Consider the following 26,657-nt stretch of genomic DNA (forward strand, 5'->3'; position numbering starts at 1 on the left):
AGAGATACTTTATTGAGCCCACAAGGGAAACTGCTGCACCTGGTGAGAGCCTTATACTATGAGATTTATAGGAATGATAAAAAACAAAGAAAAGTAAAAATTAAGTTAGTTAAAAACAGTAAAAGTAAGACTAACATTGTGTAAATGATGCAAAGTGCAATGAATTATATGTACACTATAAATCTCAGAAATACACCTGCATGAAGGTATAGTACAAAAATTGTTTTGGGATCATCTGAATGAATAGTTATGACACAGCATTATAGAGAATAGTAAGAACCAAGCTGAATCAATCTGACGGAGAGGGAGTTCTGCTGAATCATAACTGTGGAGTAGAGACGGTGTGATGGGTCAGGGAGACCGGTTTGGAACTATTTGGAAATAATTCATTCAGTGTCCATCATATGTTCTTTTAGTACTTTATTTTTTTCTGATTTCATAATTACACTTACATAGTTTTACTTTAATAACATTTCAGATGTAGTATTTCTATTTGTAACAGAGTAATTTTAAACGGTGGTAGTAGTGCTTTTAATTTAGTGAAGAATGCAGATTAAGCGAAACCGTAATATTTCCCAGCTCGTTGTAGGTCCGTGAAGTACACGAAAACTTGGTCAACAAGCCGCCAGTGAGCGGCTTTTCAGCCCGGGACTTCTTCCTCAGATTGGACGGCGTATTATCGCTTCTTTGTTACACAACTCGGTAAAGACCATCAGAAACGTGTTTTTAGCTGTTCTCCACTAGGAGCGAGTGGATGTGGGCTTTGTGATTTTTATTTTACTCTCTAAGAGTTGAGTGTGTCGATTTACACGGTGAGGAGTACACTTCCATGTGGTCAGATTATCAGCGCGTCTAACAAAAGACCCGCTCACCTCCTCTTGTCTCCTACCACTCGGTTAATCTCCGCCGCGTTCACAGTCCGGGTTCCGGGTTTACTTTACTTTGATGTGTTTGGTCAGAGTTTAGGTCTGATATTCGGATATTGTGATCCAGTTTCCTTCTTCTTATTTTCTAAGTGCGGCCGGTGGAAGCGGAGCTGAAAGATGCCGCTTCTCCACAGAAAACCCTTCATTCGACAGAAACCCCCGGCGGACCTACGACCAGACGAGGAGGTGTTTCTCTGTAAAATTACGCACGAAATCTTCAGGACCTACGAGTAAGTACCTTACAGCCACTTGTCTCACCTGGGGGGTTCTTTAAAGAGTCACTTGAACTGAAGTTTGAACTATGTCTCATTGACAGTTGGTGCTTGGCAAACTTCCAAACAAGATGAACAAAAAACAACTTTATTGTCTTGAAAAAAAAAAAAAACAAGAAAACTTTTGTGGGCTTGCGCGGGGGGGATGCATGCCCCCCCTTCTCCCGCGCCATTTAACGTAGGTTAAAGCAGGTAGTCGGGTTTGAAGGTGGGATTTGGCAGGTGTAATGTTATCCAAGTCAGTTAGCCAAATGAAGCTAAAGTGGGTTAGCTGGGTAAGCTAACACTAAAGCTGTCAGTGAGCCGGCGGTTAGCTCAGCTAGTTTTAGCTGTTAGCTTGATGTAGTGAGGCTCGGTATCCGTTCATAGTTCAAGTCTGTTGCACCCACCTGCTGAGGTCCAGCGCACTAAAAGTGCTTTTTAAGAGCACACATGAAGTTTGCGAACTTACTCGGTCAGTTTTCCGAGGGGAAAAAAATCAAAGAAGTTCTCTGCTTTTACTCCAAAGTGAAGTTACAGTTCCGCTAAACTCGACGTCAGTCTGAAGATACTCGGGCCAAATGGACTGTGGACGTCTTCAGCTGACTGCTTCAGTATATCGTGGCAGATTTGAGTACAAATTTTAGGTAACTGTACTTAAACATTATATGTAACTTCATACATCTGCTCCATTGTAACATAGTGGCAAATATGACACGACAAGTCCCAACTTCTGTTTTTTCTGACAGCTTTAGCAATAAAAAACGGTGCAAAACAAAAAGTGGCAGACCTCAAATTTGCATTCAAGTAAGATAAACCTTTCCCTTTATTTGGCTTTTTTATATAGAGACATGCTTACATTTTTGCCATAGAGTTATAATATGTGCAGATTGTACTAATTTTTCATTTGATGAAGTTAACATGGTGTAATCACTGACTGCATTTACATGTACACTTGTATTTCTGAGCATTATTCATATTGGCATACTGTACAGGTCTTAGAGGAGCCTTTGTTATGATATTGACAAAACTGAAAATTACTTCTGCATATAATTATTATGATTGATGGATCTGCTGGTTTGTTTTCTAGATTAGCACCTGCATATTTGTATCCCTCGTTCCCACGTATTGAAACAGTTCCCAATATTTTAACTGCCTCTAGTTAAAAGTCAAAAAGCCAAGTAGGTTCAAAAAGAGATTCACATTCTGTGGACGTCTTCTCACTGAAACCCAAAAGTGACTACAAGGCAGTTAACAGATGTTGCATAATTGATAAAGGCAAGCTTGGGCTTCCTAATGTGCGTTTTGGGGGGCGGCGGTAGCCTAGAGAGATGATTGGGAAAATTAAGTTCAAGTAAAACAAGAACATACAAAGAATGTAAAATTACACTAAAGAAGGAGCAAATATATCTGTCCACGTATACAACTGATGACACATCTGTAACCTGTATCATTTGTGTTTATTACGCTCTCTGTACAAATGTTTGTTGGGATCTGTTCTCCCTTTCTGGGAGCTAATCAGATCATTTGATTAGTTTTAATCAAGTAGATCGTAAATCTAACAGATTTTAATAAACTATGAAGAAACAGAGTTTACTAAAGAAACTTGAAGTGTTTCGGACACACAAACCTTACTTGGCCAGTCTCTCCTGCTACATTTTTCAATTTTGGATTTTAATATATACTTTTAATTTGTCTTGAGACAGCGTTGCATTGGCTTTAGTAAGGGATACCACCCTCAGTCTTATTTTGGATGTTTGTCTGCTTCATAACAGTTAGGCTGTACGGTACAAGCCTGTACTACAGAGCAGAAGGTTGAATTATCCAGATAACTTTACTGTTAACCCTGGAGCTTTCTGGTTGCCTAATGTTTGGGACAAACACAATATTTATTTATTTATTTCTGTACACCACCACAGCCTTTTGTAAATCAAACAATATAATGTTGAAGTGCACACTTGCAGTTGTTGTGGGGTCTTTAACTTAACATCTAAAGCAGGGGTCCTCAATCTCAGTCCACGAGGGCCGGTGTCCCTGCAGGTTTTAGATCTCACCCTGGGTCAACACACCTGAATCACATGATTAGCTCATTACCAGGCCTCTGGAGAACTTCAAGACATGTTGAGAAGGTAATTTATCCATTTAAATCAGCTGTGATGGATCAAGGACACATCTAAAACCTGCAGGGACACCGGCCCTCGTGGACTGAGATTGGGGACCCCTGATCTAAAGTGTCTTGAGGTGACTGTTGTTGTGTTTTGGCTCTACATAAGTAAATACATGTAAAATTCAGTGTCTGCCTGAAGTCTACAACCAGTTTCCTCCTTTGCATTGGTTTGCTGGACCTTTACTGCAGCCATCTTCAGTTGCTGCTTGTGGGTTATTCTGCATTCAGTTTTGTATTTGACCTCCTAGGACCTGGCGTCCACATATGTGGACATCACATTTTGGGTTATTTAGACCAAAATACTAAAGTTTGCTCTACAAGGGCCTGATATCCACTTACAAGGACATTATGCTGCTACTGTTCTATCGAAATTTTAAACGAATATCCTCATATGTGGATCACATATTTCTTAGAAACAAAAATCAGGTAAAAAAAAAAATCAGGTAATTCTTTGTTTTTACATTCATCAGGTCCCAATCAGCCCAAATATCAAAGAGAAATAAAAAATGCATGCCATGATAGAGTTCAGGTCTTAGGAGGTTATTAATGGAAAAGTATGCTCTGTTAGGCTGAGATCAGATGACTGACTTGGTTATAACAAAGAACTTCTAAACATGCTTTTTTCTATAGAAAGCATTTTTTTTAAAAACTTGCACACAAGTTATTTCAGAAAACCACCAGGGCCGATGTTATTAGTCCTCTGAAAAATGTATACATTTTTAGCAATTGTGTGCTTTAATTTGTAATGTTCAGTGCTTTTAAAGTCAAATTAAAACAAGGATCTTCCGATTCCAACATAATATAAAGATTTCAGGTTGAGGTTTCCAGAAAGATTATGTTACTGGAAGTTACTTCCTTTAAGTCAGATGATGTGAAACTAGAGCTCTTTGGAGAAGACATGTTTATGTTTGTAGACTGAAGAGAGATGCATACAACCCACAGAACTCAGCCTCCACAGTGAAACACGGTGGAGGGAGTATTATACTGTGGAGAGATCAGAGCTGGGAATCTTCTCAAGGTGGAAGGAATCAAGAAGAAAGAATGATGGGAGAAGATTTTGAAAGACAGCCAAAGCGGGTCTGGGTCATCGGTTTTTCTTCCAAAATGACAACAACCCCAAAAAATGACAACGATACAAAAATGCCCTTCCCTCCTGGTGAAGAACTGCCTGCAGAAGGACAAAGTGAACATTACTGACTTGTACAAAGTGCTGAACTGAATGTTTGGTAAAGCTGTGTTAAAACTTTCTTAATCTGTTTAAACAGCTCTTCATTAACATGTCTTTGGCTCTAATAATGCTGTCCTCATGTATATCTGGTGTAGTCATTATCATTTGCACTGCAGATGCAGTCCGATCTGTTTTGCAGCACTCCCCATCAACAAACACTAGTGGCCCGGTTCCACTGGCAGCAATACACAGCCATCCTATAATGATGCCTCCACCATGTTAGACGAGGCGGTGTGCGTTAGACTCAATCTCCATTCTTTTCTCTCTCTGTGGTTTCACAGACTTTGACCTTCATATGGATACGATCTTCACCAACATGAAATCAGCTTGAACTCTTATTGGTTTTTTTACCATCACACAAAATTTAAAACTATCTCAAACTGTGGAGGCTAGACTGCTATAAAAAACAGGCAGACAAACGGATTCTATTGAATACTTCCTTCCTTCAGTGGATTACTTTAAATCAACCTGAGATATTATGTCTGATTCATTTGTGATTAAATAACAATGGAGCCAGGCTCATCATGAAACTGTTAAGCTACACAGTCACCAGTTTTGCTTTAGATTTGATCACTATAGAAGGTTCTTTTCCCGTCATGCTTCCTGCAGCACCTTTCATTCTAAACTACTGTACAGTACTTTTCTCTCACATATACTCATACAACACTCTCACTCTTCTGCAGCAGCTGTGTTGTTTCAGTCCATAGTATGTGTTTCATCTCTCGTTTTTCTCATAGTATAGTTTTATCGTTCTCAGTAAAATCAGTCATTTTACTGCCTGTATACTTATCCATACATTTGACTGGTTAGATGTTTCCTCCACCGCCCCTTTCACATTGAACGAGTAAACATCCAAGGTATGGCCATCGAGGCTGTGGACAGCTACAGGTACCTTGGTGTTCATCTGAACAACAAACTGGACTGGACTCATAACTCAGACGCCCTCTACAGGAAAGGGCAGAGCAGGCTGTACCTGCTGCGGAGACTCAGGTCGTTTGGAGTGGAGGGCCCACTCCTGAAGACCTTCTATGACTCTGTGGTGGCCTCAGCCATCTTTTAAGGTGTGGTCTGCTGGGGTGGCAGCATCTCTGCTGGGGACAGGAAGAGACTGAACAGGCTGATCCGAAGGGCCAGCTCTGTTCTAGGATGCCCTCTGGACCCAGTGGAGGTGGTGAGTGACAGGAGAATGGCGGCTAAGCTGTCATCCCTGTTGGACAACATCTCCCACCCCATGCAGGAGACTCTGACAGCACTGAGCAGCTCCTTCAGTGGGAGACTGCGGCACCCACGGTGTGGGACGGAGAGATTTCGCAGATCTTTCCTCCCCACTGCTGTCAGACTCCACAACAAAGACTTTAACTGATCAAACACACACATCCACACATGTGCAATAAGACTAAGTGCAATAAGCTTTTCTGGCATCGTTGTATTTTTACTCAGTTCTATAAAGCATTTGTATTCTATTTTTATCTTATTGTATATTTTATTCTATTCTGTACAGTTGTGTACTGTATTTATTCTTATTGTATTCTAATTTTTGCTTCATAACTTTTGCACTGTCCACTTCCTGCTGTGACAAAACAAATTTCCCACGTGTGGGACTAATAAAGGTTATCTTATCTTATCTTATCTTAAACCCTGGGCTAGCTTAGTCAGTTGATCACCACCATCATGGAGCTGCGTATTCTGATGGCATGTGTTAGGGAAGTGAATCCAAAGAACTGGAAGAGAGATCCCTGTGTATGCTGAACTCGCTTTGTAGTACAGGGCTCAGGCTGCTTCAGGGATCTGGTCTTTGGATAAGTTCTGAATGTCATACAGGACAGTGAACGAGATGAGAGATACTTGATGTGTGTTTGTAAGCATACTTGGAGTTTCCAGAAACTGGAGTTGAATATAAAGAGGCTGTGTGCGCATTATGATCTGATTGTGACCCTTCTCTTCCTCAGTGAGTTCTTTGAGAGGACCATTCTGTGTAACAGCTTGGTGTGGAGCTGTGCTCTGACGGGGCGAGTGGGACTCACTTATCTTGAGGCAGTGGAGAGTGAGCGGCGGGCAAGGCAGAGTCTGGAGAGTTTCCCTCAGTCTTTAGTGGTGCCTCTGCTCCACCTAGCTGCTTTGAGCCAATGCTGCAGGCTGACAGAGCTCTGTGAGGACGTCTATACTTTTGTCAAAGACCGGTTCTTTCCTGGGGAGGTGGTGGACGTCAGTGGATGTAATGGAGCCAGGTACACATTAGAAATATATCTATGTTTGTGTACTTGCAGATAGTTAGCCTCATCTTTCTATGTTAAAGAGCAAAGGTGAAACCAGGGGAAGTGAGGTCATTTTCTGTTTTTGCTTTTCAGATATGTGTGTGAGATCCTGCAGGTACACCTGCCTGATTCCAGTGTTAGTCGAGCACCGGACGTTAACGGCCACGGCAAGATGGCTGACGATGACACGATTGTCATCAGTGACAGCGATGACGAGCACAACGCCTTCCAGAGTTCCACAGTACAAGTCAATGGGTCAGTAGGTGAAAGGTCATCCCAATGTTACGATCTCAAGTTACTGAAGTGTGATCTAAAGTGTGTGTGTGTGTGTTAGCAGGAAGAAGTCTTTGAGTCCATCAGTGTTTAAATACACAGTGAGGATGATGAAGAACAAACACAGCGAGCCATTCACCGTCACAGCCAATCAGATCAGGTGAGAAGCTCCCAGGTAAAACTCAGGGACCATGTAAAGTATTCTTATAATACAATAATATAACAATCTGTAAATAGCTCAGTTCAACGGGGTAAACATCGTGGTACATAATACTTTGTGAAACACACAACTAGTGCAGTAACAGTATTACTGTGTAATGCTACAGAGCAGCAGCTGTGCTCAGGTTCATATGGAAGAGGCCAATGTGGTGCAAAAGTTAGCCATAGTAAAATGAGGACGTGTGCTGCTGTTGGATATCACCTGATATCTGTAACACCCGTCTGATGAACATTCATTCTCTCATGTTCAGCTTTTTGTAGTCTTCTCTCTGAAATGACTTTAATGACATAATTAACATTTGTGCAGCTCTTTATTCTGTATGCTTCAACTACTTTATCATCCTTACATCAATAGATGGGTTAAAATCACCAATTAACCCAACTTGCAGGTCTTTGGGCTGTGGGAGGATACCAGAACAGGGAGAACATGCAAACTCTGTGTCAGACACTTAATTCTAAATCGATGTGATATTGTTGGCATTTAAAGATGTCCGTGCATGTGAGAGGACTTCCTTGTCTGTTCACTGTTCAGTGCTGGAATTGTATCAAGTGTTTTGTTCCATATCTTCACTATACATGTTCTAAAGGTGAAGCACGACACATTAATAAAACACTGATGGGGGCTGAGTTGGAGTGCGCTCAGGCACTGTATAGAGCAATTACACCTGATGGTGAAGAGCTGAGAAAATAGTTTGTCGTTGTTAAACTAATTGATTTATTTTGTATTAAGTCGCAAGAAAAGCGCTCTGTCCAGAGAGAGACTGAAGCTACTCTTCAAGCAGCACTGCGAGCCTCAGAATGGGATCGTCACACTAAAGGTGAGAATATTACTGCTAAAGTCAGCACCTGATGCACCTGTAGCTGCAGCACCCTAATCACAACCTGTTGTCTCTCGCTGTGTTTCAGCCCTCCTCGATGGCAAAGTACCAGCTGTCTAAACAGACCTTCTCTCAGTTCTTTCCTGACGAGCCCCCCCTATTCTCCTTCAGCCCCTCTTCTAAATGTGGAAGGCGTGACTCACCTGGACAGGTACATGAGTTATCATGCACTGGGATACAGTAGGGTTGATGGGGGTGACAAAGGATTAACAGGGTCCCACCTGGAGCCGGGCTTCAGAGTCTGATGGCTGGCCCTTAGCCCCTGGGGCCCGGCCAAAGAAGCTACCCTGGTCCCCTCTCCGGTGGGCCCCCCGCCCACAAATTCCTTAGTTGAAGGTCGATGAAAGATTTTTTTTATTTGTATCCCATATCTGAGGTTATGTGTCTTGGATGCTCTTTAAGAAAATCTATGGCAAAAACGTGAGTCCATGTGTTGGTTAGACCTCAGATTCAGGAGGAACAGAGCTGTTTTCCTCCTGATTGTGGAACACTTGACCTGCTCTTTATCCTCTCATGGACGTTAAGATGCACAGGAGTTTTCCCAAGCAGTCTGTATGTGTTGTGTGGACTTGGAAAAGCTGCATCCCTCAGTATCCTTTGGGGTGGTAATGGTCCCATACAAATGCAGAGAGAACTTGGTCTGAATGTCTGCTGTATGGTGGACCTGTTCCCGGTGGACTTCCAGCTCCTTCTGTTCATAGTTTCCATCAGCAGGTGTCTAACCAGGTGTTGGTGGATCTCCACTTTAGTAGCTTCAGGATTTCAGCTTTGTTTTCTTGCGCATGATGTGGTTGTGTTGGCTTCATCAGTCATGACCTCCAGCTTACACTGGAGCAGTTTGAAGCCCAGTGTGAAGCAGCAGGACTGACAGTCGGCACATCCAGGTCCAAGACTGTTGTTCTCAGCCAGATAATGATGGAGTGCCCCCTCCAGGACAAGTGAAGGAGTTTACCCCTCTGGAGTCCAGGGTTTAACTTTACCTTCATATTTCTATTTATCTTGCCTTGTTTCATATCATTTTTTTCATTCACCTCAGATTTCTGAACTTTTTTTATTTTGACATTAACACAATTGATCTTGAATCACACAATAATCTTAAAATCAGAGTAGGAACAAGTCATATTTCACTGTAAAAACTACAAACACGTTTAACAGATCATTTTCTTAACTGAAATGCAAATCAAAATTGTAAATTTTAAAAACTTATCAACAAATTTTGCAAACAGCAAAGTTGTATGCAACTACTTACCTAAAAATGCAGCCACTGTCTTTTTTTTGTACAACAACTTCAAACTACTAAAACTAAAATTACAGGACAGTTCGCTGTCACAGAATTTATTTGTACCACTCCAAAAAAATAGTTTCTGTCCACCACAAGACAGAGGAGCCAATCACAGGCCTGCCAGCAGGAGGTATATCACTCCTCTGCGTTTACACTGCAAACGGCCTCTGGTGGCTTTTTGGCAGCGACTGTGACATTTGGTAGTGCCTTCATTGTTCTGACACAAAACAAACGACTACACTCCAAACACACTGTGTGGCACAAACCTCTCGTCTCAAATCTCGCTAAAACTCACTCGCTCCTTCAACTTTCTCATCTTCCTAAACAACCAAATATCACATGTTTTCATATCATTCTTCTTTTGTTTGACCTGGTGCATTTTTCCACCAATAGTAAACGGGTTCAGTGCGAGCAGAGTGTGCCTGCGAGCCTGTCCTTCCTGCTCTAAACATGACGATAGTATTCAGGAAAAAGCTTCACATATATTTTCTATCATAACTCTGGTTTTACGTGGCCCATTAACACAATTTTAAAAACTGATATATATTTTGAAGTCCGCACCTTCAACACAAGTTGAAATGGAGACTTGGTGTGACTGCTCCTCAGTGATATGTCATCTTAAATTGGTCGAGTGATTTGGATGCGACCCCAGAGGATGAAGCAGCTCTGTGCTGTTGACCAGTGAGGGGACAGTGGAGTATGACATTGATATACAGATTGGGGCGGATGTTGTACTGACCTGTAGTTGTGTAAGTCACCCAAACTATACTTGATGTTTTGAAATAGCCTGTTTGTGCTTCACCAAGTGCACTTTTAATATTTTTTTTAGCAGAGAATGTAGTGACATAATCTGAATAAAAAGTCTGACAACATTAGGCCCACGCAGTTTTTAAACCAAAACGCTGATATTATAACAGCAGCAGTGATGATGACGCTGGCACAGTTTAACTTGGAGCCGTTAACAAGAAACAGGAAACGGGGTGAGACTAAAGGGGGTCATATATATTTCAAGGCTTTAGTAACATTTTTCAGATTAAAAGTGAGATTATATAAACTATTGTATTAATTGAGTTTCGCTATCATTTAAAAATATAAATTAAAATGTTTTTCGCAATCCAATAAAAATCTACTTGGGCCATTTAAACTCTGAGCGACTGACCTGAGGGGTCGTCAGGCTGGACACTGAATCATTATTATTATTATTATTATTAGTAGTAGTAGTAGTAGTATTACTTAATATGTACACCATCATAACATCTGTTTTCAGCAGCACAAAACTTGGCTCCTGTTCTTTTATTTGAATTTGATATTTGACTGTACAGGAGATTATGTATGTATTTATGTATTTATTTATTTTTGCACTTAAGAAAACAACATTTTCTTTAAAAAATACATAAATTTCTAGGTACATACGTACAAATTTAAGGGTTTATTTAGTTTTATTTATTTTTTGTTTCATGCAGTTCAACTCTGCAATTTCTAAAATGAAATCAACAAGATCAAGTTCAGTTCATTCAGAAATACCTGTGTGTTTTCCAGTGTTGGGCAAGTTACTTTGAAAAAGTAATTAATTATAGTTACTAGTTACTTCTTCAAAAAAGTAACTGAGTTAGTAACTGAGTTACAATATTCTAAAAGTAATTAATGTAATAATAATTAATAATTATGTATTATGTATAATTATGTATTAATAATAATGTAATAATTAATTAACTTGAAAAGTAACTATTGCGTTACTTTAACCTCCTAAGACCCGAACTCTTCCACGACATGCATTTTTAATTTCTCTTTGATATTTGGGCATATTGGGGCCCAATGAATGTAAAAACAAAGAATTTCCAGATTTTTTTTTTTTTTTTATCTTATTTTTGTTTTTAAGAAAAATGAGAGCCACAAATGAGGATATTCATTTAAAATTTTGATAGAACAGTAGCAGTACAATGTCCTCGTAAGTGGATATCAGGCCCATGTAGAGCAAAATTGAGTATTTTGGTCAAATTAACCAAAAATGTGATGTCCACATATGTGGACGGCAGGTCCTAGGAGGTTAAAAAAAAGGTTAACCCTGTGGGGTCCAGGGTATAATTGGCCATTTTTAACTACTCTTGATTTTCCCTCCACATTTTACCTTTAAAAACTATTTGCTTTGCCTTGTTTGGTATCATTCTTTTCAGCACAACCTCACGTGTCTGAATCTACAGTTATGTTTTCATTTTGACATACTGTATTAACACAATTGATCTAAAATCAGTCAAAAAACATAAAATCAGAGTAGAAACAGTTATATTTTTACTGTAACAACCATAAACATGTTTAATGAATCATATTTCATAACTTTAAATGCAAATATAAATTGTCAATTTTAAAATCCTATGCACAAGTTTTGCAAACAACAAAGTTATTTGCATCCATTTACCTTTTACCTTGATTTTTTTAAATAACCATTTCAAACTATTTAAAGAACAATCAGCTGTTCTTCAATAAGATGCCACAAATTATTTGTGCCACTGCAAAAAAATAATTTCTGTCCACTATAAAGGAGAACATCACAGCCTGATACCTGCAGGTCTGACAGCAGCAGGTGTATCACTGCTGTTTCTACCTGGAGACAGCAGTCGCCTCATTGTTCTGACACACAACACAAAACTATCCACAAGACAACACATTAACTACACAAGACAACACATTAACTACACACTCCAAACACGCTAAACGTCACAAATCTCACATCTCAAAACTCGCTCTCTCTCTTTTCCTGCTCTCTCTCTCTCTCTCTTGCCGTCACTCCTAAAACTTCCCGTTTAAAAAAAAAAAAAAAAAAAAATTATTTTATTTTTTGGTCATAAGCAGAGAGTGCTTGCTAGTGCTGTCCTTACCGTAAACATGATGAAACTATTCAGGAAAAACATGCGTATATCTTGTTTATCATGACTCTGGTTTTACGTGGCCTATCGACACAATTTAAAAACTGGCACCTTGTTGCTTTGTCTTTAAGTGGTCACGTGATTGACTTACCACGACTACTTTATTCTTCCTCAGTCAAACAGCAGCACTCGATTGTTTTGCCCCTGAGCTCCAGGTGTTGGGCTAGACAGCGATCGTGATTACCGGTCCGCGGGAGCGCGCAGCTGCTTAAAGCTGTAGCGTCCAGATTACTTACAGCTACTTCCTGCAACTGATATAAGATGCGGTAAGCTGAACACAGCTTCAATCGTCTGTTTGTTGAAAAATGGTAATAGACCGCATTTTCTTGTTAGTAACTGTAACGGCGTTGTAATGATAGGAATAGTAATTAGTTAGATTACTCGTTACTGAAAAAACTAACGCCGTTACTTGTAACGCCGTTATTCCCATCACTGGTGTTTTCTGAGACAAAAGTATTTCTTATCCGATTACTCAATTAATTTATGGAAAATTTGACAGATTACTCAATTACTAAAATAATGTAGCCCTAACCAATTTTGATCACAAGTTGCAGTAAATTCAATTTATTTATACATCAGTTGCCTCAAGGCGCTTTATATTGTACAGTAGATTGTTGGGTTTTTCTCTGTATGTATTATTGTACAATCATATGACCCCCTATGAGCAAGCACTTTGGCGACAGTGGGAAGGAAAATCTCCCTTTTAACAGGAAGAAACCTCCTGCAGAACCAGGCTCAGGGAGGGGCGGGGCCATCTGCTGCGACCAGTTGGGGTGAGAGAAGGAAGACAGTAACAGCTTTAACCCCACCTGACGCACGGACAGTGTTGGGGAGTAACGGAATACATGTACCGCCGTTACGTATTCAGAATACAAAATATGAGTAACTGTATTCCGTTACAGTTACCGTTTAAAAAGGTGGTATTCAGAATACAGTTACTTTGTTGAAATAAATGGATTACACGGCGGTACTTTCCTGTTTCATATTGTCGCGGGTCAGGACTGTTTGGGTTTGTTTGACAGCTATGTTCTGTTGTTCCAGGTGGCAGCGTTACGGTTGCCATGGTTACAGGGTGACGCTCTCTCTCTCTGCGTGTTTCCTGGGTGAGAGAGCGCTTTTTTGTTGTTGTTGTTGTGCTAAGCTAAAAGGCAGAATGCTACAGGCATGGCCCTAAAGCATGTAGCCTGATGGGCAGTGTAGTCCGTGCTGCAGGGAGAATGGACTACCATACCCGTTATGTGTCTGTGAGCGAGGGAGGAGAGAAAGGAAAAGTCCGAGCTGTCACGGAGCAAAAACGGAGCTGGAAGCATGTAAATATAATAATAACCACTGCAGCCAAGAAGAGTGCCTGACGAGCCCATTTGTAAGTAAGCTATTAAGACTCAACTGTACACTGTGTTCGTGTTTTCCTCCGGAAAAAATAAGTTCCGTTGGAGCAGCCTTTCAACGCCTCTCTCTGTCTCCCGCAAAGCAAAGTTGACCCAGACAACAAAGTAAAGCTAGTTTTTCGCTACCAGCCCGACACGAACCCACCGTAGATAGCCAGAGGTCCCTTTACTACGTTTCGAGCCGCGGACCTTCAGTAACAGTAATAAATCACAGCAATAGTACATTCACATAGTTGTAAACAGCATGATAATATATTAAGTAATCCAAAGTATTCAGAATACGTTACTCTCATTGAGTAACATAACGGAATACGTTACAGAATACATTTTGGGGCATGTATTCAGTATTCCATTACAGAATACTGAATACATTTTAAAAGTAACCTTCCCAACACTGCGCACGGAGCTTAAATTCAACAGGAAGCTTTGTTTTTCTTTGCTCAGAGCTTCCACAGTATTTTCCTGTAGACTTCTGGTTGCCAAAAGCTTTCCAGGTGTAGAGTTGAGTTTGCTCCTGCAGTGCGTTGGGAAGAATGAGGGTTGAGACATGTCTGCATTTAGTCACACCAATGAGAGGCAGAGGGGCCTGCTGCTATCTAGTGGCAGCTTTTTGACAGTCATTAGAAGTAGCTGATGTATGGATTATTACACTGATGCTGTGCATCAATGAAATCTGATTAGACAACTAAAAACACTGTGGACTAATCTAATCATCCCACCCTACATACTCTGTTTGAAATGTCACAGTTTCACTACAACTTCTACTTAAATGTTATGTTTATAAATGTGAGCTGGTGGCATTAGCCTGAGACACTGCAGTTAGCAGGGTACAAACACATGGCAACTCTATCTTGTTATGAAGAGTTTGGAGTTTATAATGGAAAACATAAGTCTTGATATCAATTGTTACTGCAGAACTGATCTTTGAGGAAACCACTCATCCATGTTAGTTTCCATGTTTGTGTTAAAGTTTCTGTATCCATAAGGTGATCCGGTTTATTTGGTCCAGGTTACATAAACATCATCCTTAGACACTGAAGGGTGCACACATATACTCTAACTGTAGTATAACAGGAATGAGTGTCAGTGGTGTCTGCAGTTTACTCTGTCATTAGGTAAACCTGAAATGTTACGTTTGTGTACAAAAAAAAAAAAGCATGTAAACGTTGTGTTTTCAGGCGAGTTCGTCTCTACTGAAAGCTGCAGAGGAGAAACTAAAGTTGCTACAGCAGAGGGAGGAGATGGTGGCTGCAGCTCAAGACAAGGCTCGACTGAAGAAAGAAAAGGAGGAGGTGCAAGAAGCCAAGCGGAGGGAGAGGGAGGACAAGGAAAGGCTAAGGGAAGAACAGAGACGCAGGTTTGAAGAGGAGAAACAGAGGAGGAGGGAGGAGAAGGAGCGCAGGAAGCTGGAGAAAGACCGGGTAAATATCTTTAATCATCAGATCTGAAAAGCTGCACGTCAGATAAAATTACAGAAATTGTGTTGAGACATGTTTTCTGATTCACAGGAACGAGAGAAGTTAAAGGAGGAGAAGAAGAAATATGCAGAACAGCTGAAGCTTTGGAGCAAACCCAGAGAGGACATGGATTGTGAAGACCTGAAGGTCAATGAATGCACTGCCTCTGCCATTAGCACATTTGGACAAGCATGTTGACTGAAACTTCAGTGTTGGTACAGGGGAAAGAGAGCGAGTGGAAGTCAGAATCGGTTACACAGTACACAACACAGTTTTCACATTTTAAAAAAGAAACATTAGTAAACACAAAGCTGTGTCTGAATACTCGGGATGTGAAAACTTTCACTTCCTCATTGTTTTGTGCTAAACTGTTCCTCATCTGGACTGACAGCATATCCCTGCATTTACATGAGACAGTGACTCAGTAGTGCCTGTTGTTGTCTGAGGAGCAGTGAGACATGCTTTTAGAAGAAGCTTGGTCTAATGTAAATCAGAAGAGGACAGTATGGCTTGTTTGTCCGCTGCCTCTGTACTGTCCTCATGGTTATAGTCTGTGGTGACGTGTCACTGAAGTCAGTATAGGCCTCTGAAAATGGCATAGCAACTACACGTGAGGAGGATTTAAGCTTAGAGCTCACTTGGGTCCTGTGATGTAAATCTGTCATCAGACAGTGAGCATGAGGGTCTGTGCTGATGCCTGCCTGTTTTTGTGACTGCTTGGACTCCCTTGTTGAAAATTTACAGAAAAGTACAGCAGCTACACGTGCGCTATAGATGGTAGACGTCAAAGAAGTATAACAGGAATGACTACTCAGTCGTTGGTCCTCCTGGTGTCCACGTTTGCAACAGATTATAAACCAGGGTTTAAGATGCAGCATCAGATGTCATCTTCTATGAGTCGCTGCTACAGAAACATTAATCAAGTTTTGGTGTCGTGCAGTTGTGTTGTAGTTGTAGTTGTTTCACTTTATAAACGCTGATGTGTCAGTTCAGTTTTATTTATACAGCACCAAATCATAACAACAGTCGCCTCAAGGAGCTTTATATTGCACAGTAGATCATACAATAATACATACAGAGAAAAACCCAACAATCATATGACCCCCTATGAACAAGCACCTGGTGACAGTGGGAAGGAAAAACTCCCTTTTAACAGGAAGAAACCAGAACCAGGCTCAGGCAGGGGCAGCCATACTGCTTTATCTATAAAGCCCATATGGTTTTGTTTTGTTTTTTTGTTTTGTTTTTTGGACACGACTCAGACAGACAGCAATTTAAGGAGAACATGTGACTAAACATGTGACTCCTGGTCCGATTGGGAAAGGGACCAGAGAAGACCAGAGTCCCACATTGTTTTGGCAAAGTTACACACTGATTGATTTTAATGACCTCCGATTGATGTAACCGGGTGTCATTACTGCTGACGTGATTTATAATTTTACTGAATGTGTTGCTCTTTTTTTTTTCTTCCACCAGGAGCTGCCAAGGCCAATTCCAGTGAAAACCCGGCTTCCAGCAGAGCTCTTTGGAGATGCTCTGATGGTTCTGGAGTTCCTGCAGGCCTTTGGTGAGGCCTTTGACCTGAAGGACGAGTTCCCTGATGGGGTCTCTCTGGGTGAGAATACTTCTACATACTCTTTACAGTTGATGGCAGAATTATTAACCCCTTCCTCCAGTGAAAGTTTCACAAATGCTTTAACAGAGCCATGGATTTTCTACATAGCATTTCTAAACATACTAGATTTCTTTATAAACAGTAAATTATTTTTATTTGCACAACATTTATAAAAATTATAAGATTCCTGAAAAACTGTCCTTTTTATTGTGTTTTAACTTGGTACTGCTCAGTGTTTAAACTGAGGGGTTATCCTACAATTACCCAAACTATACAAACTCTGACAGGAGTTTGACCTGTTATTTGGAAAGCAGCATATCAAAAACAAACTAATCAGGCTGGATTTAAAAGAATCGCTCACAAAGCAGGAAATGGATATCTATCTGGTCAAGGTGGGGGTGGGGGGGGGGGGGGGATGATGACGACAAGAGAAAACCTTAAGCTGTCAGCAGCAGAACTGGGTCTGGGTCATTGCTTTGTCTTCAGACATGACAGTACACAGGGCTCGCAAAATCGCTAGCCCGACGTCCCGGGGCTAGCGATTTTTCCAGTCGGGCTACCAAAATCTATCTCAGCCCTCCCTGTCGGGCTATCATAGGAAGGAAAAATGTATGTCAATGCTGTTCCATTCTTTCGGAAATGTAGCTGAGTAATTATGCCATTGGCATCGATGAGCCACTGTCAATATGTGAAATCGAGTTTAAATTTGTGCTTCTTCTTTTTTTTGGCTTTCACTTTCACTTTGCGATCGCGCAAACTGTGTATAGAGAGCGGCAGCACTGATTGGTGAGTGACAGATTAATTGCGCACCAAGTCCTCTGGCATCGTCTTATCAATCGTTAGCTTACTATTCAAACGTGACAAGTGAAATCTCCTGCAGCAAACTAAAAACAGATGGATTTACGCAGGAATTTTAGTTCTGCTGAGCCAAATAAGACAGGTCAGGGTGAAGAAGGGACAGCCAAAGAAAAGCCGACCACAAAACGGAAAAGTTATGACAAATCAGACTACGAGGCAAAAAGAAAGCTCAGCTTTTTTGGTTTCATGGACAAAAGAATTTATGTGGCTGGAATATGACGAGCTAAATAACATGATGTTCTGCCGGTTTGTCGTGAGTTTCCCTCGATATCTGAGTCAACAAGCACCTTTGTTACTGGGACCAGTAATTTTAAGAAAGACCCCATCAGAATCCATGAGAAATGCAAGAAATGCATTATTGCCCAGTCTGCAGTATCTTTCCCAGAACAAACAGCAATTGCAAAAACATACTAAAAATAAACCAAGCACAACAAGAAGTCCTGAAAAAGCTGTTTAGAACAGTGTACTATGTTCCAAAGAGTATACCATTGGCAAAATGTAGCTTCAAAAAGCAAATGGCCTCGATCTTGGTTCCCCTTACCCCTTACCCGTGACTTCAGTGGAAATTCCAGATTCAGGATCTGACACAGACTGATTCATGTTCTACACAGTTGCAAATATTTGAGTTGATGATTGTAATTTTTATACAATTGTTGTAATTTGTGTTTTAACAATTTTTTGATGGATGTTTTGTTTCCTTTACAATATTATACTTTAATTATATTACTGTAAAGGAAACAAAACATCCATCAAAAAATGGTTCTCATTTTTTTTTCGGGCTACTTAAATTTATTTTGGGCTACCAAACACTGAAGAGTGCCTGCCCGAAGGGCTACCAGGGATTTTGAAATTTTGCGAGCCCTGGTACATACATCGCTTCTGGGAAAGAAATGCCTCCAGAAGGCCAAAGTGAACATTATTGACTGACCTGCACAAAGCCCTGTTACTTTTTTACTTTTCTCTGTTTAAAAACATTTACAGTGTGTCCTTGTCTGTACTCTGCTCCCAGGCTGGTTACGTGTGATGCTGGGCTGTTTTGTAGCTAAAGTGATATGTAGATAAAGGAGGTTCTAATTATAAGCTGCTGCCTTTTCTTTCATTTTCTTTTCTTTTATAGAAAGTCCATTGGACTTTTTTCAGAACAGAGAAATTCTTTTCTTTAACTTATTTAAAACTTCTACAGTTTTGTTACTCAGTCATTGATAGAAGGGACTTCAATTACTTTTAGGTAACTTTGATTTTAAATACCTATATCAAAGTGAAACATTGAGTTAGTTCTAACGCACAGAGATGCAGGACCTTCATTGTTTGGAGCAGCTGTTTAGTAGTACTGTTTTCCAGTTTCTGCCTGTTTTCTGACTGTGATGTATGACTGTTGTCTTTCTACAGAGGTTCTGGAGGAGGCTCTGGTGGGTTCTGATCCTGAGGGTCCTCTGTGTGAGCTGCTGTTTTTCTTCCTCACAGCCATCTTTCAGGCTCTAGATGAGGAGCAGGAAGAGGTAGCCACAGACCAGGTTGAAGGTCAGACACACTTGCTGTCTTTGTCAGCAGTACACTACAGGAAACTGACAAACACAAGAAAAAACTTACACCCACAAGCTGTCCCATACAGATCCAGACCTACAGCCTAAACACGATTTTATGATTTAAAACCTGACGAGGCCTTTCTGTTTTAACTGGTGCAGCTTTTCTGGCCTTTACAGTAGTCGTTCCATCCCACATGATAACACTCAGCCAATCAACTCTGTGCATTACAGGCAGTCACCACTGGGACACTACAGCGTTAGTAAGATACACATTAAAAAAACAGTAGAAATGAGAAGAAAGAGACGGATCCATGTAGAATAAAGAAAAGAAGAGATACAGATGACACCAGGAAAAGTCAGGTCGAAATAAGGAACAAAAAAGGAAAGACCGTGTTTGGCTCCACACACACACAGTGAACTTAATCCAAACTAAACATCTCCCCACCTCATCAGTGAGCACCTCCACATGTGTATGAGCCCGACACTGTTTAAGCCCAGATTTAAAATCCTGGCAGACAAGCTCAGTTCACCCACTGAGGAAAGAAGTGGGGGGGTTGATTTAATACGGAGAGAAATCTGCCTGCAAAGTGTTGCAGACGTGTAAGATATGACCCACAGGCACAAACTAAGAATTCAACATGTGTACAATGATTTGTGTGCAACTTTTGAAGGACTCACAAGCGTTTGCATCAACCCACACACAAATGCGAAGCTATCTGAGCACACGTCAAACTGTTCTACAAACACGTACGTCCAAACCTGAAGAAATATCGATCATTTACACACAGTTTATTAAGTTCAGCTTAATGAGTCTGATCATTTTCTCTATAAGCTGTGTTCAAGTCCCAGTGTAACATGGACACACCAGCCTTCCGCTGTGTAGCTGTGTTTGTTTGTTTATTGTAAATAAAGTGGACACGCACAGACAGGTTTGTGAAAGAGAAAATGATCAGATTCATGAAGCTGAACTTAATAAATTGTGTGTAAATGATCGATAGTTCTTCAGGTTTGGACATGTGTATGTAAATAGTTTTACATTTGAAAATGTGTTACACATGCCGATCATATCGTACACATTTGCGTCCCTTTTGCAGCTAAATTCTCCATAAATAAAAGAGGGGAAGAATGTGAGCTCCCAAAAACTTCACAACTGTTAAGCTGTGTTGAGTTTTATTGTGTCTAAAGTTGGTTGGTTCAGTCAGAAACAAAAAAGGGAAAACTTAAACTTTTCCTCCCTTTATTAAACTCTGCACTTGAGGAACATGCACACTTTTCACGTGTTTAATGGTGAGACTTTTCAGCAGTCATATGTTCATTTCTATGCATTGTATTCCTGTCCCAAATTTTTGATTTGTACTGATTTCATTTGATTTGACAGTCAGGTAATTTTGTGTGTGTGTGTGTGTGTGTGTGTGTGTGTGTGTGTGTGTGTGTGTGTGTGTGTGTGTGTGTGTGTGTGTGTGTGTGTGTGTGTGTGTGTGTGTGTGTGTGTGTGTGTGTGTGTGTGTGTGTGTGTGTGTGTGTGTGTGTGTGTGTGTGTGTGTGTGTGTGTGTGTGTGTGTGTGCGCGCACGCGCGTGCATTAATATCATAAATATAAGAAAATACCCGACTGTCAGGTCAATGAAATCAGTAACATGCTAATGATACTGCTAATAGCTAAGCTGTTGCTTTTACTTGTCACGTGCTGCAGTGCAAACTAAGCAGCAACTTTACCAACCTGATTAAAACCAGTTTCAATGTTAATAATAAAACAAAATTTGATTATTGATATTGAAATGGCCGACCTTTGCTTTAAGAACTTTCTCCAACGGGGGACCTCTTTTAAAGTTTAGTTGAATACACCTGTTACAACCTTCTGTTATGTTGTAGCTGGTCACAAGAGGGTGCTGTGCTCCACCTTTACATGACCAATTTTAATACATTGCCTGACCTTACAGACACATGGATACCTGCTGTCTCTGTGCACTTTTATGTAATAATAAATGTGTGTGTCGTGTGTTGCGTTATTGCATGTGTGTACAGTCTGTGTGTGTCATGCGTCTTTTATTCTTACTATGCGTGTGCCTTCAGACCTGACAGACGCTCTGGACGACGACTCTGACCCCACGTGTTCGGCTCTGAGTGCTATCGCCTCATTGGCTGCAGCCTGGCCTCAGCTACATCAGGGCTGCACTTTGAAGCAGCTCGACCTAGACAGCTGCACGCTGTCCGAAATCCTGCGCCTGCACATTTTGGCGTCTGGTGCTGACTGTAACCACGGGAATGCAAAGTTCCGCTACCAGAAGCAAGGCGGGTTCACCGTAATGGATGACCCTTGTGTGGAGCTGAGACTGGCAGATCCAGCGCTGCTGAAGAAGCTGTCATCCACAGCAGTGTATGACCTCACCCCAGGTCAGCGACCAACCACATACCATCTGCTTTGTGTTCTTTTGTCAGCGAATATGTAACATGTCAATCAGATAATGATACAGTGATAGTGCTGTGTGCACGTTTCATCAGTCAGCATTGCTGTCTACAGGGGAAAAGCTGAGGATCCTGCAGGCTTTGGTGGGGAAGGTGCTGACGTTGGCATCCAGCAGAGACTTGATTGAAGACTGTGTGGAGGAGCAACGAGCGGCGAGGCACGAACTGAGGGAGATTAGAGCTGAACAGCACCGTAGGGAGAGGGAGGAGGCTGCACATAGGTATATACACGGGCGGGCACAGTTTACCAACAAATATACACAACTTACCTGGAGAGTGAAGGTTATCTATCTGACAGTGTAGAGTCATCAATATTGAAGTCAATGTTCACTCACCAGAACTGGTTAAAAGGCTGGTTTCATGAAAACGTTTCACCTCTCTCAAACAGTGGAGAGTCCCAGGCATTAAAACCCCCTCAAGAGGGTCGTTGACCCGTTATTGATCATCTGCCTCATCACATGAGCCAAGGTGTGAAAAACAGATTGCCATTACCACTAGAGGTTTGGGGTCAAACCACCGTGTGACCTTGTCTCATCCTTTCATGTGGCCTATTGAGGCCATCTGACACTGAAGCCATGAGTTGAGCAAAGGTGGCATGTCCAAATAGAGCTCACATTGAGGCCCGTATCATTGTTCACAACATCACGTGACTGAAGATAAACAAGGTCCCATTTCTCTGAATAGATGCGACTGCCTCACTGTGTGATCGAGCTGTTGAAAAGACACAGGAGTTCGTTTTTTTGTGTGAATCTGAGGTTCATCACAAGCTTGCACAGAGATGTAAGCACATTATGGAGCTGCCAAAAAGGAGAAAGAGATCAGCAGATTGGGAGCACATTAAAAGCAATGCAGTACATTAGTTAATGTAATTTGTTACATTGTCAAAAAAACTAGCAATGCTGTAACTCTGTCAAAAAAATAACAGAACCACTTTAAGCCTTCAAAACATTATACATTATGTACAATAGTTAAAAGAACCTGTATGTAATGAAAAGGATGTACAAAGGTACACTTATATAGTGTGCTTACAATACAGACATGCAGGGACACATGACCGTATATAAAAATCACTGAGAAGATGAATAAAGTCAAAGCCTTGAACATGACCAATTTAACCTGCTGTGTACTTCCAGGGTTCGTCTTCGTAAGGAGGAGAAGATGAGAGAGCAGGAGCAGCGGATGAGGGCAAAAGAGGAGAAGATGAAGGAACAGGAGCTCAAGGGACGACTTCAGACCAATGGGTACGGAGGAAACTGCAGACATTCATAACTTTAGTGAACTGCCTCGTTCAGTAACTGGGAAGTGCAAAGTCATTTTATTCTGCCTGAAATGTTCAGATTTAAGATAAACAGCTGGCTTTCACATGTCAGTTACAGTCTTCGTAAAAACCAAGTAAAAGGGCATCTTTACCATGAGTGTATGACACTCCATCAGTAGTGTTAGCAATACTTAGTTCAATATTATAAAATCTTTGATTTTATTTACCTTCCTACTGGTTTTCATTGAGTCTCTGACAGATATCAGAACGTTCTTGTATTTGTTCTGCAGTGACTCGGTTACAGAGCATCACGCTGAAAATGAAGAGGAGCAGAGCAGCAAGATAATGAAAGGTGAAAAAGACAACAAGAAGAAGAAGCAGGAAGAATGATAAAGTTTGTGAATGTCTAAAGTCAGACGTGTTTCTTCTGTCCTCCAGCCAAAGGAAACCAGAAAGAACAACAGCAGCAGACGGTGTCTGACCTGAAACCTCCCACCAGCCTGACGGCAGAGGAGCTGGGGAGAGAGCAGGAGAAGGTCAGAAACAGACACTTTGTCAGGAAGACAGGAACAGTTACGCTGTTCACACTGCCATCGATACAAAGAGAGAGCATATACACACATGACCAGGAGCCTCAGCGCCGTCCAATACAACAGCTGTATCAGCCACCAACACTTCGGTGTTGTTTGAACATCCTAGTTCTTGTTTTTTGTCTGATCTAAATGTGCTTTTAATTAAAGCCTTCTGCTAAAGTCCAGGTGTTTGAAACTGCTTTTAAAACAGGCTTTTTTTTCTCCCCTGTAGCAATCAGAATTATTGTCTGAACGGATTCATGTTCCCAAGTGGATCATTTACCGTGCCACTTGATTGTCATAGTTGATTCAGTCTTTATTGTTTATTTATTTTTTATTTTAAGTTATTACAATCAGAACAAACAGGACCAGTCCCAGGGAAGAGAAGTTGGGAAAGAAAAATAGAGAAGGAGAGGGAAAAGACTGAAAATCTGCTTCAACAAGCGAACCGAAAACAACACAGCAGGGAAACCATGGCAACAACAACACGAGCATCAGTAACAGTCAATAATAAATACTGTGTGTGTGTGTGTGTGTGTGTGTACGCCTGTATTCATAAAGCAGTTTTTGTTTTTTCATGGCGTCTTCTTCAGCCAACTTTCTTAATGAGAGTCACAAAAGCCTAAAAATCAGAAGAATTCAGTTTCATCCAGCTCTGTCATCACTGCAGGTCAGAGAGCTACAGGAACGCATCCAGAAGGCTGCAGCCTGCACCTGCCTGTTGCCTTTGGGCAGAGACCGGCTGTATCGGCGATACTGGCTGTTCCCTTCAGCCTCCGCCCTTTTTGTGGAGGCGGACTACTTCGGCCTGACAGAGGACATGCTGCAGCCCAGCCCAAAACCTGACCAGGACACAAGCACCACCAAGGTGGAGAAAGGAGAGGAAGTGGCCAAGGATGAAGCAGCTAGTGCAGGGTAGGTAACATTTTATACTGGGAGAGAACCAGTTAGTTTCACACACAGCTTTCTGATGGTGACTTGCCTTCATGACTAAAAAGTGCCGCCTCAAATCCCGCCCCCCTCCACACCTGCAGCACACCAATCAACCAGTCCAACCAGTGGTCCTTCTACAGTTCATTGGAGGAAGTTGATCAGCTAATCGAGGCTCTGAATCCTCGAGGTCACAGAGAGAGCAGCCTGAAGGAGGCACTGCTGCAGGAGAGAGAGAGGCTGCAGCACCTGCTGAAGAGCTGTGACAGAAACAAATATGAACACACAGGTAAGAGAGCCTGAAGCTAAATGCATGGGTGGACACGGGTTATATCCTCATTAGGACTACAATCATTATCCAGACACAGATGGTAATCACTCACACCTTTTCTTTTACCCAGAGGATCAAGAGTCATCCCAGGCACTCCCAGAATGCACTGCTGCAGCTGAGTCTATGATGGAGGTGAGACTCAGAGAGCTTCTGCTGGATATTGAGGACCGGATCCACCAGGGAACTCTGGGAACTCTGAAGGTGAGAGTGCCTGCTGACGTTGGCAAAGGATGGGTGTCCTAAGCCACAGCTGACACATCTGTCTCGCTCTTTTAAATATTCAGGTGATGGATAGACAGATATGGCGCTCGGCGTTAGAAGCTGGAAATTATGAGCTGCTCACTTCTGATGGCAGAGAGAACACGGGGATGAATGGAAGAGTGGAGGCGATGGAGGTGGACTGTGCCCACCTGAGAGCCAGAGACAGGTGCGTAGTTTGGCCGTGATGATCCAGTGCCGTCCAAATCAGGGTTTCTGTCTTCGTGTGTTCAAAGCTGAACGTTCCGGTGTGCGGTGTAAACATGTGCTTATTCTTCAGGCTTCAGGAGGTGAAATCTGACAGCTCTGCTGCGTATGGGTCCAGCGGCAGTGGAACTCCTCAGGTGGTCAGCAGCTCTGTACGAATCCTGGCTCAGGCTCTTGCCCACATTGAGCAAGGCATCGACAGACGCTTCCTCAAAGCTCCACTCGGTGAGTTTCTTTCCAGGCCTGGATTTGTGATGATTTGTAAATGGTGTCAGAGAGCGAAGGTGACTGCCTGAGAGAAGAGCAGGAAAGGACAAAATGTTGGTGGCACCAAAACTATTACAGCTACATGTTTATATGTACTAAAGCTTTCCACTTATTTTTACTGCATAACAACTGCAGCTGATGAAGACTCAAAGAAAGACCACAAGATGAAGAACAAAAAGAAGAAAGATGAGGACCAAGCCAGTGATGGTATGACTGACTTCTAATAATATTATCATCTGGTTGATATTCTACATTTCGGTGTCTCGGTAGAGCCGGGTTACTACTTTAAAAATAAAAACCACTGTGGTCTTACCTGTGTGTGTGTGTGTCTGTGTCAGATGGCAGTGACTGTGGCAGAGTCAGTAAAACGGTGTTGGAGCGATGGAGGGAATCTCTGCAGTCCTGCTCCAGCCTGTCTCAGGTCAGATTATCACATGATTCTGTCCACATGCTGAAAGTTGAGCTCTCACTCTCACTGGGACTTAGAAGTAAAGACACAAAACCATCTGAGTTATGTTCACTACATTTATTTTATCTTAATGAAAATCTGTTTATGGTCATGCAAGTTCTTGTTTTTTTTCTTTCCCCCAGATATGTTTGAGCTGTTCACATGTTGGTATGACAGAGTGGAATTTACAGAATCAATAATTGATTTTTTTTGTTATACATTACAAACAAGGCAACACAACACAATGTGATACAACAGCCTCCCACACACACAGCCTGTCCAGCTAGTCTGTCTTAATGACAAGCCAAAAAACTCTAACTGCTGGTTACAGCTGCAGAAATGTAGAGCTGGGTGCCCAAACTCCACTGAAAGAGGAGAGTCTGTCACTAAGAGTATATCATGTTCGCTCCAGATGTAATGTATTTGCAACTTCATTAAGCCAGAGCTGTAAGGGAGGTGCGTCTGTTTCTTTCCAGTGAGTGAGAATAAGCTTCTTTGCAATAATAATACAGTAGGATCTAAAACATGGCTTTGCACTGTCTATTCCCACAGCATCATCAAAAAGAATAGTTGTTAGTGGATCAGAGTTCAGCTGCACGCAAAGAATTTGACACATTGAATCAAAGATGTCGGCCCCTTGGGACAAAAAGGTTTCCTCAGCTGGAGAGCATTTC

General features: G+C 41.6%; 1 protein-coding gene across 4 annotated transcripts in view; it reads left to right on the plus strand.

Moving 5' to 3' along the window:
- Positions 1 to 582: 582 nt before the first annotated feature.
- baz1a (bromodomain adjacent to zinc finger domain, 1A) overlaps positions 583 to 26,657 on the plus strand; it is a 35,643-nt gene continuing 9,568 nt past the window's right edge. Inside the window, exons 1-24 of one of the 4 annotated variants that reach the window (XM_031728318.2) lie at positions 583 to 702; positions 1,017 to 1,156; positions 6,522 to 6,800; positions 6,921 to 7,082; positions 7,162 to 7,260; positions 8,050 to 8,137; positions 8,226 to 8,348; positions 14,970 to 15,212; positions 15,300 to 15,395; positions 16,725 to 16,863; positions 19,111 to 19,242; positions 21,320 to 21,640; positions 21,768 to 21,933; positions 22,846 to 22,953; positions 23,261 to 23,322; positions 23,409 to 23,506; positions 23,887 to 24,039; positions 24,213 to 24,457; positions 24,577 to 24,761; positions 24,874 to 25,004; positions 25,088 to 25,230; positions 25,342 to 25,493; positions 25,671 to 25,742; positions 25,874 to 25,956. In XM_031728318.2, the coding sequence (XP_031584178.2) occupies positions 1,044 to 1,156; positions 6,522 to 6,800; positions 6,921 to 7,082; positions 7,162 to 7,260; positions 8,050 to 8,137; positions 8,226 to 8,348; positions 14,970 to 15,212; positions 15,300 to 15,395; positions 16,725 to 16,863; positions 19,111 to 19,242; positions 21,320 to 21,640; positions 21,768 to 21,933; positions 22,846 to 22,953; positions 23,261 to 23,322; positions 23,409 to 23,506; positions 23,887 to 24,039; positions 24,213 to 24,457; positions 24,577 to 24,761; positions 24,874 to 25,004; positions 25,088 to 25,230; positions 25,342 to 25,493; positions 25,671 to 25,742; positions 25,874 to 25,956 (3,393 nt within the window). In that variant the 5' untranslated portion in view covers positions 583 to 702; positions 1,017 to 1,043. Of the gene's footprint in view, positions 813 to 1,016; positions 1,157 to 6,521; positions 6,801 to 6,920; positions 7,083 to 7,161; positions 7,261 to 8,049; positions 8,138 to 8,225; positions 8,349 to 14,969; positions 15,213 to 15,299; positions 15,396 to 16,724; positions 16,864 to 19,110; positions 19,243 to 21,319; positions 21,641 to 21,767; positions 21,934 to 22,845; positions 22,954 to 23,260; positions 23,323 to 23,408; positions 23,507 to 23,886; positions 24,040 to 24,212; positions 24,458 to 24,576; positions 24,762 to 24,873; positions 25,005 to 25,087; positions 25,231 to 25,341; positions 25,494 to 25,670; positions 25,743 to 25,873; positions 25,957 to 26,657 lie in introns of all 4 variants that reach the window. The other 3 variants (XM_031728319.2, XM_039603211.1, XM_031728320.2) reach the window with 3 other exon arrangements.

This window comes from Oreochromis aureus, linkage group 19 (assembly GCF_013358895.1).
Source record: "Oreochromis aureus strain Israel breed Guangdong linkage group 19, ZZ_aureus, whole genome shotgun sequence".
Taxonomy (NCBI): domain Eukaryota; kingdom Metazoa; phylum Chordata; class Actinopteri; order Cichliformes; family Cichlidae; genus Oreochromis; species Oreochromis aureus.